The sequence below is a fragment of the Rhinolophus sinicus genome, chromosome 1 (genome assembly GCF_057876585.1).
Source record: "Rhinolophus sinicus isolate RSI-liver-muscle chromosome 1, RSI-T2T, whole genome shotgun sequence".
Taxonomy (NCBI): Eukaryota; Metazoa; Chordata; class Mammalia; order Chiroptera; family Rhinolophidae; genus Rhinolophus; species Rhinolophus sinicus.
Window position 1 is genome coordinate 170,883,989 of NC_142501.1, and position 20,699 is coordinate 170,904,687.

A 20,699-nucleotide genomic window follows, 5' to 3' on the forward strand; every position below is an offset into this window, starting at 1 on the left:
AGTTTCAGGTGTGTGACATAACAATTTGATATTTGTATATGTAGCAAAATAATTACCATAATAATTCTGGTTAACATCCATTATGACACATAGTTAAAAATTGTTTTTTCTTATAAGAACATTTGAGATCTACTCTTTAGCAACTTTCAAATATATAATACAGTATTAACTATAATCACCATGCTGTACATTATATCCCCATGACTTATTCATTTTATAACTGGAAGTTTGTACATTTTGATCCCCTTCACCCATTTCTAGCACCCCGACTCCCTGCCTCTGGCAACCACCTATCTATGTTATGTATCTCTGAGTTTCATTGTTTTTCTTGATTCCACATATAAGTGATAATTTGTCTTTCTCTGTCTGACTTATTTCACTTAGTATAATGCTCTCAAGGTCTATCCAGGTGGTATGGCAATATATTCCTCTTTCTTATGGCTGAATAATATTCCTGTGTGTGAGTGTGTGTGTGTGTGTGTGTATCACATTTTCTTTTTCAATTTATCCATCAATGGACATTTAGGTTGTTTCCATGTCTTTGTTATTGTAAATAACACAGCAGTGAACTTGGGGGTGCACCTATCTTTTTGAGTTAGTGATTTCATTTCCTTTGGATAAATACCCAGAAGTGAAATTGCTGGATCATATGGTAGTTATTTTTAATTTTTTGAGGGACCTCCATACTGTTTTCCATAGCGTGTATAATTTACATTCCCACCAACAGTGCACAAGGGTTCCTTTTTCACCACATCCTCGCCAACAGTTTTAATTTGTCTTTTTTTAAATTTATTGGGGTTACATTGGTTAATAAAATTATGTAGGTTTCAAGTATACAATTCTATGATACATGATCTATATATTGCATTGTATTTCTTGTCTTTTTGATAATAGTTATTCTAACAGGTGTGAGGTGTTATCTCATTGTGGTTTTGGTTTGCATTTCCCTGATGATTAGTGATGTTGAGCACCTTTTCATGTGCCTGTTGGCCATTTGTATGTCTTCTTTGGAAAAAATTAATATATTCAGATCAAATATATTTATTCAGATCCTTTCTACTTTTTAATCAGATTTGTTTTCTTATTGAATTATATGAGTTTTTTATATATTTTGCAAATATATAAAAATATGAGATTTGCAAATATTTTCTCCCATTTTGTAGGTTGCTTTTTCATTTTGTTGATAGTTTCCTTTGCTCTAAAGACTTTTTTACTTTACTGTACAAGTCTTTCTTGTTTATTTTTTCTTTTGCTGTTACCTTTGCTTTTGGTATTGGATAGCAAAAAAAGAAAAAGAAAATCATTACTAAGACCATTGCCAAGGAGTTTAATGCTTATGTTGTCTTCTAGGAATTTTATTGTTTCAGGTCTTACATTCAAGCCTTTAACCTATAATATTTTGAGTCAGTTTTTGTATATAGTTTAAGGTAGTGGTCTAGTTCCATTCTTCTGAATGTGGCTATCCAGTTTTCCCAACACCGTTTGTTTAAGAGACTATTCTTTCGCTATTATATATTCTTGGCTCCTTTGTCATAAATTAATTGACCATATATGTGTGAGTTTATTTCTGGGCTCTTTATTCTGTTTTATTGATCTATGTCTTTTTTAAAATGCTAATACCATGCTGTTTTGATTACTATAGTTTTGTAGTACAGTTTGAAATCAGGGAGTATGATGCTCCAGCTTTGCTCTTCTTTTTCAAGGGTGCTTTGGATATTATTACTATTTTATATTGAGAAAATATAAAGGAATATTTTGAAACATTTTAGTATTTGTTATTTCTTATTTATTTTTACAAATACAGTATGCTCTATGACTACTATTACTACTACTATTGTTGCGGAAGAATGACGAGGACCGAGAGACCCAAGCGGCTTACAGAGATCAGGGAGAACCCAGCTTTATTACGCCAGCGGGCTCAGTGGGATTGTTCCCAAAGAACTGAGCACTAACTGGGGTCAGGCGCTTTGTTTTATATGTTTAGGCCTCCGGGTTGTGGGGGAAATCTGGATGGGAGATCCGTCTCTAGCAGCTGTGATCTATCAAATTTGTTTTGACAGGGAGGCCTCTAACTATGGTGCCCGAGGGAGACATTTCCGATAAGGTATGGGAGGAGGAGGCAGACAGAGCTCTGAGCCAGAGGGCCTGCAGGAGACAGCTCCCATAAGGAGGGAGGAGGAGGGGGATTGAACTCTTAGGGGGACCTGCAGGAAAAACCATCCCAACACTATCATTACTAGTACTACTACTACTAACATCATTGATCCTTTCCTATGGGCCAGGCATAGTCCTAAGTATTCTATTTATGTTAACTCATTTAATATATACAAAATTGCTGTGAGGTATTTTACAGACAAGGAAACAGACACACTGTGAAATAGGTCAACTTGCTCAAAGTGAAAAAGGTAGTAAGTGACTTGCTGGGAGTCAAACTTAGATAGTGAGTTTTAGAATCCTGGATCCTCACTGCTACTGCTGCCAGCCTGATTAAGCAAGCATCTCTGACTATTGTAGGTAAAGAGTATTGTATTCTCTTTTAAGATAAACATATAGACTTGTTACTTTATTTGTTTAGATTTGACTTACTGGAGCCCAGCTTAGCTTTGACATTTGCAGATCCCAGTTAGCTTGCATCTCACTGCAAGTTATAAAGCAACCTGGCATTTAGTTTACCTACAAATGGCAGTTATGAAGCCCTAGAGGAACCTAATTAAAATACAGCACATTTCCAAGGCACCGTATCTTGCTGTGTTGCCATAGAAACAGTGGGAATTTCTGGTCACTGACCTTTAAGGGACTCTGGGATGTATTTTCATAAGGTTCATAAGAGAAGCTATTCCAGTACATTAACCTGTGGCTGCAGGATGAACTTTGGAATGTCCTTTGCAATCCTACCTGACTTTAGAAGTATGTTATATCAGAAAAACTTACTAGAGACTCTTTGAAGGAATTTTTAAAAACTGCTTCCAATATACCATCTGTGCTATTGGATTTTTACAAAATCAAAGATACTAGTGTAGCAGAAAAAACATTAAAGGAAATCTCAGATAAATAACAGATATAAAAACTAAAATCATATTTTGAAGTACTTTGTCTTGTATCTATTCTATTGCATTTGGATTCTTCAATTCTAGGTTTACTCAAAGGATAAAATAGAGCATTACTACATCCAAAAATATACCTAGAAAAATCCAAGCTTATTATAAAATGTTAAAGTATTAATATTATTTAAAAAGACAAATTCTTCATTCGTGGCCTTTCTGGTTTATGATTTATAAATTTGGTAATTACATTACTAAGTATAAGTGAAAATCATAAACTTTATATATATGTAAATTTATTGTATATATACACATATATATATATATATATATATATATCACTTATACCAGACATAGACATCTGTAGAAAAATAGAAACATACTAATAAATATATGTAGAAAACTGAGGCTACTACCTCATTCCATAGACTTCTAAAGGGTTCTTTTACATAGTTGTGTCCTCACTCTGCAAGACAATGTCACCTAGGTGCTGAGAGTACATACTGTGCCCCTATATTGATTGGGATTCCACACTGGCAGGAAGATTTTGAGAAAGATCCAACTTGGAATGCCAGACCACACAATGGATTCTTGTGCTGCCAGCTGTATACCACCCTGGCCTGCTTTTCTAAAGCCCTCATAGAGTCATATGAGACTGAGTAACTCAGACTTGGGTGAATGATGTCTGCAAAAGAAACCTATGATCAGACTAACCCTCAGGCCACTTCTCAGGTGACATCTGAGCCGTAGATGTGAGACAAGCTTCCTGAAAAGCCTTGTGTGACTTACACAACTTTTTGCTTACTTGCTTGGCACAAAATAACCACTACTGGTGTATATCTTCCCATGGTGTTTTCTGTGCCCATATTAGTACCAGAATGCTTTTTGTACAAAGATTTTAAAAATTTCCATGTTGTTTTCCTAATTAGGAGAACACATAAATGGAACAAGAGACATACCAGTTCTGTCCATGTTGAGACTACACAGGCAGCTAGCTTAACATTGGTAGTAGTTTCTTTCCAATTATGTTAAAAAGAGGTTTCTATGGTGACCATGATTACTTATTATCATTACACGCATTCCTCTTTCATTCCTCACCAATGTCTAATCTACATTAAATGACTCACCATTACATATAATCTACCTAGTACTTCTAGAATATTCTTTCATAAAATTATACTTTCTACTAGTGATTTTTTTTCTCCATTTCCCAACCCCTCCCCTTTGGCAACCATCAGGTTGTTCTCTATATCTGTGGGTCTATTTCTGTTTTATTTATCCATTATTATTTTTTTTTATTTTAGATTCCACGTATAAGTGAGATCATATGATATTTGTTTTTCTCTGTCTCACTTATTTCACTTAGCCTAACACTCTCTAGGTCCATCCATGTTGTTGCAAATGACAGGATTTAATTCTTTTTTATGTTTGAGTAATATTTCATTGTATATATGTACCCTATCTTCTTTATTAAGATACTTAATAAATGGATGGACACTTAGCTTGCTTCTGTATCTTGGCTGTTACTAGTAATGCTGCAATGAACATAGGGGTGCAGATATCTTTTCAAGCTGGTGCTTTTTTTTTCTGCGGATACCCAGAAGTGGAGTTACCATATTGTATGGCAACTCTATTTTAAATTTTTTGAGAAATCTCCATGTTTTCCATAGTGGCTACACCTATTTACAATCACAACAGTGTATGAGGATTCCCTTTTCTCCACATTCTCACTAACACTTGTTATTTGTTAATTTATTGATGATAGCCATTCTGACGGGTGTGAGATAGTATGTCATTGTCATTTTGATTTGCATTTCCCTGCTGATTAGTGATATTGAGCATCTTTCCATATGTCTATTGGCCATCTGTATGTCCTCTTTGGAGAAATGTCTATTCAGGTCATCTGCCCATTTTTCAATTGGATGTTTGTTTTTGGTGTTAAGTTGTATGAGTGTTTTATATATTTTGGATATTAACCCTTTATCGGATGTATTATTTGCAAATATCTTCTCCCATTCAGGTTGTGTTTTCACTTTTTCAGTAGTTTCTTTTGCTGTGCAAAATCTTTTTAGTTTGATGTAGTCTTCATTTGTTTATTTTGTTTCTCTTGCTCAGAGATATATCCAAAAATATATTGCTAAGTGTGATGTTAAAGTTTACTGCCTATGTTTTCTTCTAGAAGGCTTATTGTTTCATATCTTAAATTTAAGTTTATAATTCATTTTGAGATTATTTTCGTATGGGGTTTAAGAAAATGGTCTATTTTTTTTTCTTTCTTTTTTTGCATATATCTGTCCAGTTTTGTCAACACCACTTATTGAAGAATCTGCCTTTACCTCATTGCATATATCCTTGCCTCCATTGTTGTAGACTATTGACCATATAAGCGAGGATTTATTTCTGGGCTCTCTATTCTATTCCATTGATCTAACTACTTTTAAAAGTGTCTGTGCCATTTTTCTCCTGAATAAGTAAAATGATAAACCAAAAAAGAAAAAAAAAATCAGTTTATTTATATGGGGTTTTCACTGTCACGTTTACTGTCAGCACCCAGGAGTTAATGGATCTTTTTAAACAGAAAAATCTTTCCTAAAGAAGCATACTGGATTTCATCAATTTAACAGAATTTAAAGGAGTCTGTGAGATTTTTATAACTCTGGAGAATTGACACTTCTTAAGGTGATTTTCTGATAGTTCCAAGAGATGTTTGAAGTTATTTCCTGGGGGTAGGGTGGGGAAGAATTTCTGATTATTGAACAACAACAACAAAAAAGAAATGCTGGGTTAGACAGAGTTAGGTTCTTTCCCTCAGAGCCTTGAGTGCGTCTCAAAACTATCTAAAGGGGATGTGGTAAAGATCACATTTTACACTCATTATACCAAGAAGTCTACATCTTTAGTATAGCCTCTTAAGGCACCAGTGCACATCAGAACATACTTTGGGTAGTGTTGCTTCAGGTAATTCCCAGAGTAAAGGGTTAATATTCCATTGTGTCTGTTTAACTTCTTTAAAATTTCTCTTCCTTTAAAGTTTCCCCTCCTTCAAACAGCTGTCAACAACTTTATATTTAATTGTGTCAGTTCTTATTTCATGTTGTTTATAAGCATGATTTTATTAAAGTGAGATGGATAAAAAAGATTTTTGTAATGAGATAACATTTTAATTTTCACCATTTATATACAAACACAAGTTAATAAAACACATCACAAGACAGTAAAATTTCATAGTAAATATGTATAGGTGCATAGTTTCATGCTCACATATTTTTAGGTATTGTATATATTAACAAATTTCACAATACATCACTATTCTTAGAATCATTAAAAGACACCTAAAAATCTTTTAATATACGATAGTAAATCACACCTTTTCAACAAGAGCAACAAAAAAATAGTGAAGATTTAGAAATAAGTGGTAGTCACTTAGGTGTTTTTAATTTGTTTTAATATTTTATATTTGAAGCCACAATATCCACACAGCACACAAGGACCCTGCTACCATATATTCACTTCAGTGAGACGGAAGCACTGAAATGCTGAGTGGGGCAGGTACAGATACTTCAATCACTGCTGATGGAAGACTTCAAAATACACTATTAAAAACTTTGGGAGAATGTCATGACTGGGCATGTTGGATCTAAGCATTTGTACAGGTTGGAACATCTGTTAACAGATCTCGAGAAACTTGGAGCAAAGATATTTCTTAGGCTTCAGGTTCGTAGTCTTGATATCCTTCCTAATATTAGAAAAATCAGAAAGACAACATGCAGAGTTAGTATAGGTGATCGGTGATCAGTAATTAAGGATTTAGGGTGAATGAGCTAGGGAATGGCTTACCACCTGTAATAAAGCTTATACACGGAACAGTTCTGAAACTATTCTGCTACACACAATATAATTTTATTTTTAAGTTTTGTCTTCCTGTCAAATACAAACGTGAATTATGCCGGTAGTCAGAGTTAGGGTATCTGTGTTCTACTTCCAGATGTTCCATTTAACAGTCATATGACCTACTCCTGTAGGATAAATTAGCCTATCTGGCTCTCAGCTTCCTCACCTGTAAAATGTGAGAAACAAACCAAGAGGGCTAAAATGTCTCTTCCAAAGTTACTTTCCTTCTTAGATGGAAAGTAAGGCATTTAAAGGTAAGTTACATATTTTTTCTCCTTTCATTCTCCCAATGAAAATTCCATCTTCATCCATGGCTTCAATTAGTACCTCTATTCAACTCTCCACCCACCATACAATATATGGAATAATCCACAATAAAAATATTAATGGCTTTAACAAAAATGGTCAGATTAGTCCTCTGAAAGAATGACTTTAATAATATCAGGATCCTGCTTAAAATCAAGCAAACATACCTTTAATAACTTGTTGCTTTCTGAATAACATACAAATTAAAATGAAAAGTTTGTTTTAGTACTCTACAATTTGTCTTTGACCCATTGCTGCAGCTGTAACCTGTCACTATTCTCTCTGTTCCCAAAGCTTGAATCATATTTAATTACAGTTCCTCAGATAAATCTTTATGCATCCTCAGACATACATGCTTCACTTCTGACATTCCCTTGTGCTAGAATGTCCTTTCATTTTGGCCTATGCTATTTCCCACCCCGCCTACCCAGATCAACACTGTTTTCTCTATAAAACTTCTCCTAAGTCATCTAAACAGATAATTTAAAATGTTATATTTTCTTAGCTTGTATAGTTTTGCTTCTGTGATAACTGGCATAGAAGATGGTCAATAATGTTTGTTAAAGGAATCATGACAAATAAATGAAGGAATGAATTTGTATTTGATTTTAGCAAACCTACTGGAGTATACACTCCTGTGTCCTGGTCTTATCAGTTACTCTTATTTGTATTTTATGTAGTGTTTAGCATTGTGCCATGCATAAAAATACTCTAAAATATTGGTAAAATCTAATTAGGCAAAGAAATAACTGAATCTCAATTTCTGTAAATGGGATTATTATCAGTATGCCTTTTAATGATGCAGGGAAGAATAATATATAACCTAACTACAACACACTTTAACAATTTTTAGTGAAGCGATAATACATTTTCTTTTTCTATGACAGCTTGTTTTGGTATCAGGGTAATATTGTCCTCAAAGAATCAGCTGGGGAGTGTGCCATCTTTTATTTTTGGAAGGTGATTTAATTAGTATTAATTGTATTTAATTGGTATTACTGTAATTATTCTTTAAATGCTTAGCAGAAATCACCAGTGAAGCCATCTGGTCCTGGGACTTTTTTTGTGGGTAGGTTTTAACAATAATTCATTCTCTTTGCTATAGATCTTTTCAGATCTCCTATTTTCTCTTGAGTCAGTTTCATTCATCTAAAAGTATTTTTTAATTGCCCTTGTGATATAATTTAAACTAAAGAAACTTCATTTTCAAATAAAATTCATCAAATTATACTGTTTAAAATGCTGTACTGAATTATGTCAGTTGTTGCAAACCATTTATTTATCATCTTTCTACTATATAAATTTGTGGTTACTTTTTTTACTAGGCAAACATTCCACTGGTAATGTATGGCAAATAATAATTACTTTTTTTTGGGGGGGGGCATTCAGTCAATTTTCTAACTTTCCATTTCAGAATGTAAGATTTCTAATAAAATAATTCCTTAATGCAAGTTGGCAGACTTTTTTTTATAAGGGGCCAGTTAGTAGATATTTTAGGGTGTGGGCCACATATGATCTCTGTTGCTACTGCTTTTTTTTTTTTTTTACAACCTTCACAAATGTAAAAACCATTTTTGGTTTGCAAGTTGTCCATATAAAACATACCCTGGATTTTGCCAACTGGTTCATCTAGAGAGTAAAATATATATATATATATATATATATATATATATATATATATATAAGCTTTTACCTCAGAAGGCATTTCGTAAGTCTCATTGTCAGGATCCACAGGCATATCTTCCAGAATTCCTTCCTGTGGAGCTCCTTCTTCACCCTAATATTTAAATGGAAGCAAAAAAGAATATGATGAGGTACCATTTTTCACTTTTGAACATCACAAACATTTTGAAAAAATCTTATATACATTACTGGCAGGGATCTTGTAAAAATGGCACTCCTTAATGTTACTGCTGGCATTGTAAACTATACAGGGCCTTTGAACAAACATCGTGGCAACATGTGTTGTTTATCAGCACAAGTTTTCTGCCCAAGTAATTCACTATCCAGGAAATAGTCCAAAGGTGGTTTTCACAGGGTCAGTGACAACAGTAAAACATTGTTAAATGTTCAAAAGATGAAGAAGAGTTAAAAGAAATTATCATTCAACGACTCGATATTATGAAGACATGTATTAATATGATGTGAGAATTATACAAATATATATCAAAATGAGAATGTATTCATAATAGAATGTTTAGCAGGATATAAAGTATCATATACATTGTGGACAAAACCTGTGTAGAATTGAGATGCAAAGGTAAAAAGATTGAAAGAAAACACAGCAAAATATTAAAAATGCCTTTTTTTGAGTAGTTGTGTATGTTACTTTTACTTTTTAAATAAATGTTTATGTTAGAGCCATTTATAATGTCAAAGCATACATTTAAATATATTTTTAAATGATGGCAAATAAATTTTTTCCTGAAATTTCAAGATTTAAACTATATATATATGTATATATATATATATATATATACACACACACATATATATGTATATATGTATATACATATATATGTGTGTGTATGTGTGTGTATATATATATATATATATATATATATATATTTGGAGGAGAAAAATCAAATACATGGTCAGACAATTTTCCAGGTACCTAGCCTTAGAAATAGGATACTACAATGCTCAACTAGAAGTAATCATGGTTTTATTACTATTTTTCAATAAATGCTTTGCATTTATTCCAGCAAAGTAATTATAAAAAGATAAAGTTCATTGAAAAGTTAAAGAGCAGAGAAGCACTGTGAGCCTAAATGGACTTACGTAAAGAGATCAAGTAGCCCTTCAGCCAATATACTTGTAGCTTATGTTTAAAAATATGCCTCATACAAATAATATCTCCTCATGTCTTCATCACGGAAGTGACTGACAGGAAGAAGAATGAGGAAATGGCTGACCATGAGAAAAGGTCAAACCAATGCTCGTGCTTATGTTAGCTGGGCAGAGAAGTTTAGTGATCCCCCCTCCTCTGCCCAACTCTTTTTATAAACCAAAAAATCCAACTTATATATATAAAAAATTAAATATAAACCATCCCCTAACTGTCTTACGTCTAAAGGTGGAGTAAAGATACTGTTTCCATAATGCTTCACCTAATACAAGTCAAGAATATAGGTTCTGTTGTGTGTGGTTAGACAGGAAGGCTGTAGCATCAATGAGACTTGAGTTCAAGTCCTAGCTTCCTCAGCTTCCAGATCTCTTGTGATGTTGGGCAAGCAACATATTTTCTCTAAGCATCAAACAACCATAATGATAAATCGGGGCAGCAATGCCTCTTTTAACTAGGAGGAGCCAATAATATCATTAACCCTCTATTAGTATTTAGGTAACTTTTAGTGGCTAAAAATAGGTAAATTTTGTTTCCATGCATTTTTAAACTGAGAAATAGAGATTTACTTTTCTAACCTGTTAGAAGATTTTATATAGACTGGACCAATAAATATGGTAGAACGGGCTTGTTTGTTGTTTCACTATCACTAATGAGGTACAACTAGACTGGTGAATGTTACTGGTGTGTGTGTATTTTGGTGTGTTGGTGTACAGCCTTCAAAGTTCAGCCAAGTAATGTTGGATGTTACTTGTGAATTTGTTTGGTAGATTGGTTATATATTGGGATCAAGTGAAATCCATGTTAATTTCAACTACTGATTCAGTCAGTTTGCAAGTACATAATAACTGCTTATTTTTAAAAGTATGTGCATTTCTAAGCATGCATTTACCCACTCCTTTTAAAATTGAACTTTGAATGTCAACAGTTTACAAAGTAAATATTTACCCCTTATTCTGATCTAAATACAGGTCATAAAATTGCACTCATTTATATAACCACTGTAGTTTATACTGAGAAATTATCTTAATCAAAAGTTTAAAAGAATTGTAGAACTGACTTAATTGTGGGGCCAGAGTTTGAGAAACCATAGAGGAAATTCTAATACAATACCGGGGGTGCCAAAATAATGTATGCACATGACTTGTATTCACCTTTTCTTACTGGTATATATATATCAAGTATTACAATTGCAGTACAGTTTTTTCCTTTCTTAAAATGTGTGTACATTTTTTGGCACCCTCTGTATTAAAAGAGAGATCAAATAAATGATGAGACAAAGCCACAAGAATAAAGATACATAGATAAATGGAAGGAAGAGGGGCGAAATGAAATAAGAAGCATGAACAATCCAAGACAAATTCTAAGATGTTCAGTAACTATCAACATGTCACAAGAACAGGCTAATACTTTGAGAAAACTTTACGTGCTAAAGGTATAAAACATATGTTGCTTTTACAAGTCTGACTCTGGAAAATGAGATTATTGACTTCATTAAAATAAAAATACAGTGACAAGAAAAGAATAGCCAACATCGAGGTAGACTGCTTCCTTCCAACACATCAGATCAAGAACATTTCTTTCTATGCCTTCTTCCCTCTCTTATCATGCTTTTTCTAATTCTTATACCATGAAGGCCTTTATGATTCTTTTGTTTGCCTTTTGTCTTGCTCTGGCCTGAAAGATAATGCCACTGTTCCCATATCTCAGGCTATTACAAGGGAGGGTAATCCAACCTCCAAATGACTGTTGAATTTGCCACAATTCTGGTGTTCCTACAGTTCTGTCTGTCACAGACTTCTCCCTGACTTCCAGTGCCTCAGTTTCTCTGAAACAATCTCAGCCTCCTCTCTATCGTATAAGGTTCTCTAACCCTACAGGTGCATTTCCCTGCCTCTGGTTAACAATCTCAAACTCAGGGTACTTTGCATTCAGGCTCTGTACAAAGAAAGTGGCACAAGGTAAGGGTAATTAAAATAAAACCACCTGTGCAGTCTCCAGACCCTTACAATTTGCTCGCCCCCACGCCTGTCACCTTTCTAGTCCCAAGCCACAGACTCAGAAGGGAATTACAGGAGGAGTTCAGGATTCACAATTTGTCTTATGTCACAGACCCCTACTCCCCTGCCTTGAAGTGAGTGCAATCGAGGCTCTGATCAGGAACCTCCCCTTAACTCGAAGATAGTGCAGAATCTGCTGCTAAAGCAATAGCTGCTCAACAAAAATCCCTAGACTCTCTGGCAGAGGTTGCTCTTAATAATAGGATCACCCTTGATCCTGTTAGCTGAAAAAGAGATGTTTGTGTTCTGCCTGACACCACTGGCTGCCTTTAAATGAACACTTCCCAGGAAGTTGAGATTCAGCTCCGTGAGGTCACAGAACAGGTCCCTTGGCTTAAGAAAGGGACTCCTTCAACAGGGTCTTTCTCAGACTTTTTGGATTCTGACTGATTTTGGTTTTGTTTTTGGGGGCAATGACTCCAAAGTGCACTCCAGACATTGGGAATGATCCTGTTTATAATAACCATAGTAGTTTCCCTCGTGTGCTCTATTTTCTCAAAGGCTTTAAATGCATGTTTGCAGCTGCTACCCACGAAGCAAATGATCTCCCTAAGAACGGCACATAGGAAAAGGTGCAAAGAGAATGACCAGGTTAAAGAACGTGAAACTGAAGTTGTGACCTGTGAATACTACACAGATTTAGCAAAAACTGCAAGAACTCCAAAATGGTAACTGGGAGTAGCACGAATACTTTAAATCTTTGATCAAATCTTTCATTTAGGCTGACAGTCTGAGCAAAAGGGGGAAGTTGTTAAAAGCAAACAAACGAAGAAACAAACAGACAAACAAACAAAAAAACCCACAAGTCACGATGCTCAAAATAAAATCAATTACACTAAGCCCCATGTCACCAAACCCAGATTTAACTTAATTACAGTTTCAGCTCTCCCAGATATGGGATCTTAAATCAGTCACACAAGAATCTCCTGATCAGCACTAGTGAGGTAATTAACTTGATAGACTCCTGCCCTCCCCTAAAGGAAAGTAACCTTTCAATAACTAACATGCTTTATTTTTTTATTTAAGTATAACTTCCTAGTTTCCACTCCCTTCTGCCCATAAAAGTCTCTTATTTTGTACAGCTCCTTAGAGCCCCTTTCTGTCTGCTATATTGATTCGATGCTGCTTGCTTCAAATTGGTTTTTGCTCAAATAAACTCTTAAAAAATTTAACATGCCACAGTTTATCTTTTAGCAAATACAGATTCATACCTTGTGCTACAAAATTAGTTTTGTTCAACTGCATGACTTATATTTCACATTATATATTTAATGTAACTCACAATGGAGACTAAAAAAAATTGCTTCCCTAAATTGCTTATCCAAAAGCTACAGTAATCTGTGGTCCTTGTTAAAAAATGCATACTGGGGTCCTGTAAATGTGTGATATGTTCCTTGGAAATTATTACACAATATTAACATATATTTATAAACTCTGTGACATCATTGGGTACAGAATATAGCAATGTACTTGCTGTAAGTATGAGTAGATCAAAAGCAATTTTTAAAAACTCTCCCATTTTGAAGTCTGTGAAAGATTGTTGGCAAATGGTCAGGCTTTCCAAAGACTCTGATACACAATACATGATGATATTTATAATAACAGGGCTTGGCCCACTACCTGGCATCTATGCGTTAAACATTCAAAGGAGCAGAAGCACTCTTTTTTCCACTGCTTTTCCACTGCAAGATATTTTGGTAGAACCATTCTTTTGCTGCACTGTGGGACAATGATAATCAATGCCAAATAACTAAACAGCTCAAATAATGGGAATGGGGAAGAGGGATATCAACCTTAAAAATAAAGGAAGAAACTAAACAAAGAACTCTGCTAAAAAGGGAAATAAAACTTCAACATTAGCACTCATCTTAAAGAATCCAACATTTCTGATACGTCATCAAACTTAGAACTCCTGTTCAAGTGAAAATAGCTTAGACTTTTCAAAAATGGAAAGTATATTATGTGTGTAGGTATTGTATTTCACTAAGAGCAGTGCCATTTATTTTATTGAAAAACTAAAAAATGAAGTAGGTGGATATGAGAATCTGTTTAAAAGAAAGGTTAAGATATAGTCAATTTTTTGTTGTCAATTCTTAGAGTTCTAATAATATCATTTGGTGAGGAGCAAAGGGCATCTGATTCAAAATCAGATTAAGTTTTTTAAAAGAGCTAAGTAATTTTATAAAGAAAAGACCTTAAATTAAAAAAATAAAGAAAACCTTGGGACAATTAGTTTTTAAAACCAAAACAACAAACACAGTTCAGAAATACCTCTGTATTTTAAATCATAATGTTATGTACAGAGAATATAAAAATAGTAATGTAACGATCACATTTATTGTTAACAAATTATAAAGAGTGCTTAAATTCATTCTACTAATTAACTGTTATGACATGAGAAATGATGAAAATTGTCATGTTGTGGTATAACACCCAAAGAATAATAATCATACTAAAGAGACACTGAATGAATCCTCACCTCTTTTTTCAGGTATGTATAGTTTAATAAAAAATTAATTTTTATTGTTGGTGAAATACAGTTATGGTTTAGATCTAGGGCAGGATTAAAGTGAGCAGTGCAATGCATCCAACATGGCAGAACCAGCATTAATGGCTATCTGCCACTAGGGGCCTTGTGGTTGAAGCCCATTGGACTAATCTGTGCCTTTTGAGGCAATTATGTAGACAAGGGGCTAACAGTTGCAACATTTACTTGTATAGTGAGATAGATGTAAAACAGAATGGATAAGTGGAGGGCAAGGCATTGGCAGGAATTAAAGAGTAATAAACCTGGCACAGTCATAGAGACAAGTCTATAATTATGGTATTTTGAATGTTTTTGCACTGGTATTTCAATGTAGCAGTACTTTAGATTCTGTTGGCTTATCTTTCAACAAGATGAAACATTTCAAGTTTTGATAATGTAGTGAGTGTCCTGTTGTATTTTAGATGTCCTGGCTCATAATTTTTCTACCAACAATTGCTGCTTACACAAGACATGCTCTAGGATGAGAGAAAACACATGCACACACACAGCACACACACATTACACTAGACCACTGATTATCTCTGGGGCTATACCCAGAGACCATCTTGAGTCTCCTAATTAAAAAGTTCAACCACAGCGTATGATTTTCACCATAAATTGCATATGCCACAACAAACAAAACCTAGCAACAAGGCTGAGTGAAGATGTGGCACCTGGTTATCTGCTAGGCTTTCTGATTGCTAAAATGACCTGCTCTCCTCATCAGCTGTCTTATACACCTCCTCAGATGGTGTCTCAGAAAATTTATCCATTACTACATCATCAACCATCTGGATCACGAGAATAGTCAAATTGATAAACACTGTAAGTCATTTAGTAAACACATCATACTACACACAGCTCATACCTACAAGGGAACTGTCTCAGATTAAAAATGAAAATCTATTTTAATTAACTGATACTTTTAGAGAAACCAGTCTTCAGTCTTACATTGCCATTCGTGCTCTATTTAGGATAACCTACTAGCATATTGCTTATTTCCTTTATTTTTGCCTTTCTAACTACTTCTTTGGTTTTGGCAATCCTGAAAAAGAGAGAGAGAGAGAGAGAGAGAGAGAGAGAGAGAGAGAGAGAGAGAGAGAGAGAGAGAGCACAGATGAAATGAAAACAAGTTTAACTGTTTTTAAAAGGTTTGGGAGTGGAAAAGAGAGTAAACCTAATGCATTAAATCTATTTTGGAGTTATTTTTGGATACTGTTTATCAGTATTATCCCTGAACCCAGTTTAAAATATATTCAAGCACACATGACAAAATAATTGGTCTATAATTCAAGAATCAATGTGAAATCATTTTTTAGAGGAAATTTTCATTATAGAGGAAAGAGGTAGTATTCTATCTTAACTCTTCCTTCTCCTTTGTAAGCCTAACCAGTAGCTTGGTGATTGTTGTATTGATGACAGTGCCATGCAATTAGCTGACTCATCTAATAAGGCTTCACAGCAGAGAAACATTGCCAGCTTTCTTCCCCCATTACTTGGACAGAGACTGAGTTGCAAACACTGATACACTATGGGACATCTGAGAATAAACTGTTGTCAGATTCACATCTAAAGATTAATCCCCCTCCTTCATTAATAAAAAATACTATTATATATGTTTAAATAGATATCTAAATTTGATAATTATTTTAAGTTTGCATAGATAGGATTCTTGTTTATCAGCCTATTGGCTAGTTATGGAATAAGACATCAAAGTGAAAATGGGTCAACCTGAGAAAGATCTTCTTGTGCATTGAGCTCAGAAGCAGCCAGTCATTTCATCTTTGCAAATGCATTGATACATGGAGGCGAGTCTTAAAACAACCAACTGAGTGAAGAATCCGTGGGGAGTGTAAGTTTTGACAAAGAAAGAAATGAGTCTATGTTTTAGGGAAACTAGGGACTGATGAAAGCCTCCTGGAAAGAAATCTGCTGTAGGGCTCTTAGTGATTCAAGGCCCAGGTGTCTGCTTTCAAAAATAGTTGGGAAATGGATCTTAATATCTAACGAGGAGAGAATACTTCAGGCAAAACAAACTGTTCATACACAAAAGGGTAAATAGGACTTCTAGGGCTGTGAAGCAGAGTGAATAGCTTCAAGATCAGTGGATATAAAATCCAGGAGAAAAGCCTTAACAGCAAAACAAAGATGTGTCTTCATCTCAGAAAGTAAAGACTAAGAAAGGCTTTGAGAAAGCCAGAGCAGGAGCACAGTAGAGTCAGGTGCATGTGACAACTTGAGGTTCCAGGAGTCTCCTCATTACTGGGAAACGATGCCAGTCAAGTGTGAAGGGCTGTCAAGATGTGGAAGGAAAACTCTTCAAGTGGATCTCAGCCTTCAGTTGGAATATCTTTGCTTAGCATCTCTGACAGACAGGAGGCACTGAGGGAATGATCCCAGACCACAGTAGTCAATTTCAGTATATATTGCAATCATTCTACCCTGTAAATTCTTTCATCTTTAAGCTTTGTCACACAAGTTGTGTTGTTTCTTTTGGTCATGTAGAAAAAGTTTCCTCTGAAATCCTCTATACATGCCTCAACAGATCTGAGATAAAAGGCAATCAACTTACAAAATTATCAAGACAGATAATAGACTGGGTATATCCTTAGAAGGTCATTCAAATGAAATGTTATTAATATGCTTAATTTTTCATCTTACATGGAATAATGATACTAGCTAAGGTTGATTTAGGGCTTACTCTATATTGGGTACTGTCCTAAGAGTTTCACATACATTATTGATCTAAGAAAGAAAGAAGGAAGGAAGGGAGGGAGGGAGGGAGGGAGGAAAGAAGGAAGGAAGGAAGGAAGGAAGGAAGGAAGGAAGGAAGGAAGGAAGGAAGGAAGGAAGGAAGGAAGGAAGGGAGAAAGAAAAAAACAACCCTATGCAACAGTTACTACTATGATCTCTATTTTATCAATGAATGAACAGAGATAGGCAGTCTGGCTCTAGGGACAGCACTCTTAGCAATATTATTGGTCAAGCTTCTGAAAACAAAACAAAACAAAACAAAACAACTTTTACTTACTAAAAACAGTAAGTTGAGCTGCTTACACAGGTAAAATTAAATTTCAAAAAATTAATCTCAATGTAAAATATTTTATGATTTAATATCTGAGCTATCTCTATTATTACTTAGAAGATTGTCATGATTTTTATCAGAAAAAAATAAGAGGCTAAAATTATATATATACTGGGGGTGCCAAAAAATGTGTACATATTTTAAGGGATGTTATCAATGTATTACTTTTCGAAGTTGAATTGAATTGCGGTAGCAATGTGTAGTATAGCATTCGCTCAAAAGATGGCATTAATCAAATGAATGCTAGCGTCACCATGCGACAGGCAGGAATATCAAAGAAAATGGTGGAAGCATGGTTGTTGTTTGAGCAGTGAGGAGCACAAGACCATTTTGAAGTGGTATTTGAAATTGTGAAAGTACAACAACAATGGAGGCGTGAATATGCAAGAGAACCTCCAACAATCCTAACAATTGCACGCATTCTTGGTAAGTCTGAGACACATGGTGCTGTGTGTGATGTGCACAAGGGAAGATCCGAGAGGCCTCGCACAGCAACAAGTCCTGCTTCTTCTGCTGTGGTGTTGGAACCATTTACACGCTCACCACAGAAGTCTAACAAACAGTGTTTGCTGTAATCAGAAGTGTCTGGATGCTGAAGGTAACTACTTTGAGCATCTCTTGTAATTACAGAAGTCAAATGTGACTTGTATTCATCTTTTGTTATCGGTATATTTTGAGTATTACAATTTTAATTAATACACTTTTTTTCCTTTTTTTAAATGTGTATACATTTTTTGGCACCGTGTGTGTATCACACATACACACAAGTGATATGTTTACAAGGGCAAAAACAGACAGAATATATTTTTACTACATGGCTACTAAATCTGAAAACACTAAAATGAGTAAGTTTTTTTAAATTAAAAGTATTGGGGTGACAATGGCTAATAAAATTACATAGGTTTCAAGTGTACAATTCTGTAATACATCATCTATATATCACATTGTGTGTTCACCACCCAGGGTCAGTTATCCTTCCATCAACATACATTGGATCTCCTTTACCCTCATCTACTACATCCCTTCCACCTTACTCTCTGGTAACCACTAATCTATTGTCTGTGTTTATGAGTTCTTGTTTCTTTGTCTTGTTCTTTTGTTGCTCTCAGTTTTATATCCCACATATGGTATCAGTCAAATCATATGGTTCTTGACTTTTTTGTCTGACTTATTTTGCTTAGCATAATAATCTCAAGATCCATCCATGTTGTTGCAAATGGCACTATTTCATCTCATGGCAGAGTAGTATTCCATTGTGTATATATACCACATCTTCTTTATCCAATCATCTATTGAAGGACACTGGTTGTTTCCATGGTTTGGCCAACATAAATAAAGCTGCAATGAACATTGGAGCACATATCTTTATGGATAAATGTTTTCCAGTTTTTGGGGTATATATCCAGGAAAGGGATTGCTGGGTCATATGATAATTCTGTTCTTAATTTTCTTGAGGAACATCCATACTGTCTTCCATAGTGGCTACACCAATCTGCATTCCTACCAACAGTGTATGAGGATTCCTTTTTCTCCACGGCCTCTCCATTTATTGTGTTGTTGATGATAGTCATTCTAACTGGTGTGAGGTGAGAGCTCACTGTGGTTTTTATTTGCATTTCTCTGATGATTAGTGATGTTGAGCATCTTTTCATGTGTCTATGGTCATCTGTATGTCCTCTTTGGAGAAATGTCTATTCAGGTGCTCTGCACTTTTTAAAATTGTATTGTTTGTTTTTTTTGTTGTTGTTGAGTTATAGGAGTTCCATATATATATATATATATATATATATATATATATATATATATATATATATATATATATATTGGATATTAGCCAATTGGATATTATATATATATTGGATTTTAGCCCCTAAAAGTGATTAACTTTTTGTTACAGGGGGAAAATAGCTTATTATGAATTCAATGCACAGCATTTTTTTCTGGTTTATATCTTTTCATTAGAGTGTGTTCAAACAGAATAAAGATGATAAAGTTGTCAGAAATAAATTGTTCATTCCCCCCCCCCCCCAAATATGTGATACAGAAACTACAGTTTTCAGATTGGTTTGAAATACAATCACTTGAGTTTATTTCTTCATTCCTTTTGACCAACTACTGAAGTCCTTGCTTGGGTCACAGGTGTTACCTTCACACTGTAAATATTAATCTCTATGAAGCCCCCACACCAAGTTCATTTTGATTATTACAATAAAACATAATGGTCCATTAAGTCCGTGGGGCAGATGTTACACTTAGTCATGATGTTTGTTCATTTACCTTGTCTTATTCCACAGAGAATTTGAAAACGAGTAAAAGATTATTTCTTCATCACAACAAATGAACACACTTTGCTTTGTCTAATGTTGTCTTTTTCTTTCTTTAAGCACAAAATGCTTGTATTTCTTGAATTACTTTTAAAGCAGCCATTATTTCTGGATTACGTTATTGAACTCTCAATCAATACAGAACGCTGTATTTAATTTTTTCAACCATTCTTCCTTCTTTAATTTGGTTCATTTATATCACCCTTTGGTTTTTATTATGTGGGAATTCCTGATTTCTGTATCAGAGGGAGAAAAACAAAGAACAAACAGGATATTCTGTATTTAAGATGGTGCAACTGTCTCTATGTTGCAAGAAGATGGGGTGGGTGGATGTGTGTGTGTGTGCGTGTGTGTGTGTGTTGGAAAACTATATATTGAGTTTAATTCCTAATTCTGTCACTGGCGAGGAACTCAAACTGTGGTTATACAATCACTCTACTTTGTATCATAGTACCCTCCCTCCAACAATTTGTTGTGTGGAGACCCAAAAGAAAATATGCTTGTAAGAGCATGGGATTTGGTGCCCAATTGACTTGGGGCAGATGATATCTGTGATATCTGTGAGCAATTTAGATGACTCAACTGGAAAACGGTAATAAAACCTTTCTCAGATTGTTGTA

General features: G+C 34.6%; 1 protein-coding gene across 8 annotated transcripts in view; it reads right to left on the reverse strand.

The window, feature by feature from the left end:
* Window positions 1-6,469: 6,469 nt before the first annotated feature.
* Window positions 6,470-20,699, reverse strand: part of SNCA (synuclein alpha) — a 106,475-nt gene continuing 92,245 nt past the window's right edge. For all 8 annotated transcript variants that reach the window (XM_019741167.3, XM_019741170.3, XM_019741168.3 and 5 more), the window contains exons 5-6: window positions 8,932-9,015; window positions 6,470-6,777 (exon numbers count right to left, since the gene is read on the reverse strand). In XM_019741167.3, the coding sequence (XP_019596726.1) occupies window positions 6,745-6,777; window positions 8,932-9,015 (117 nt within the window). In that variant the 3' untranslated portion in view covers window positions 6,470-6,744. The remainder of the gene's footprint in view (window positions 6,778-8,931; window positions 9,016-20,699) is intronic.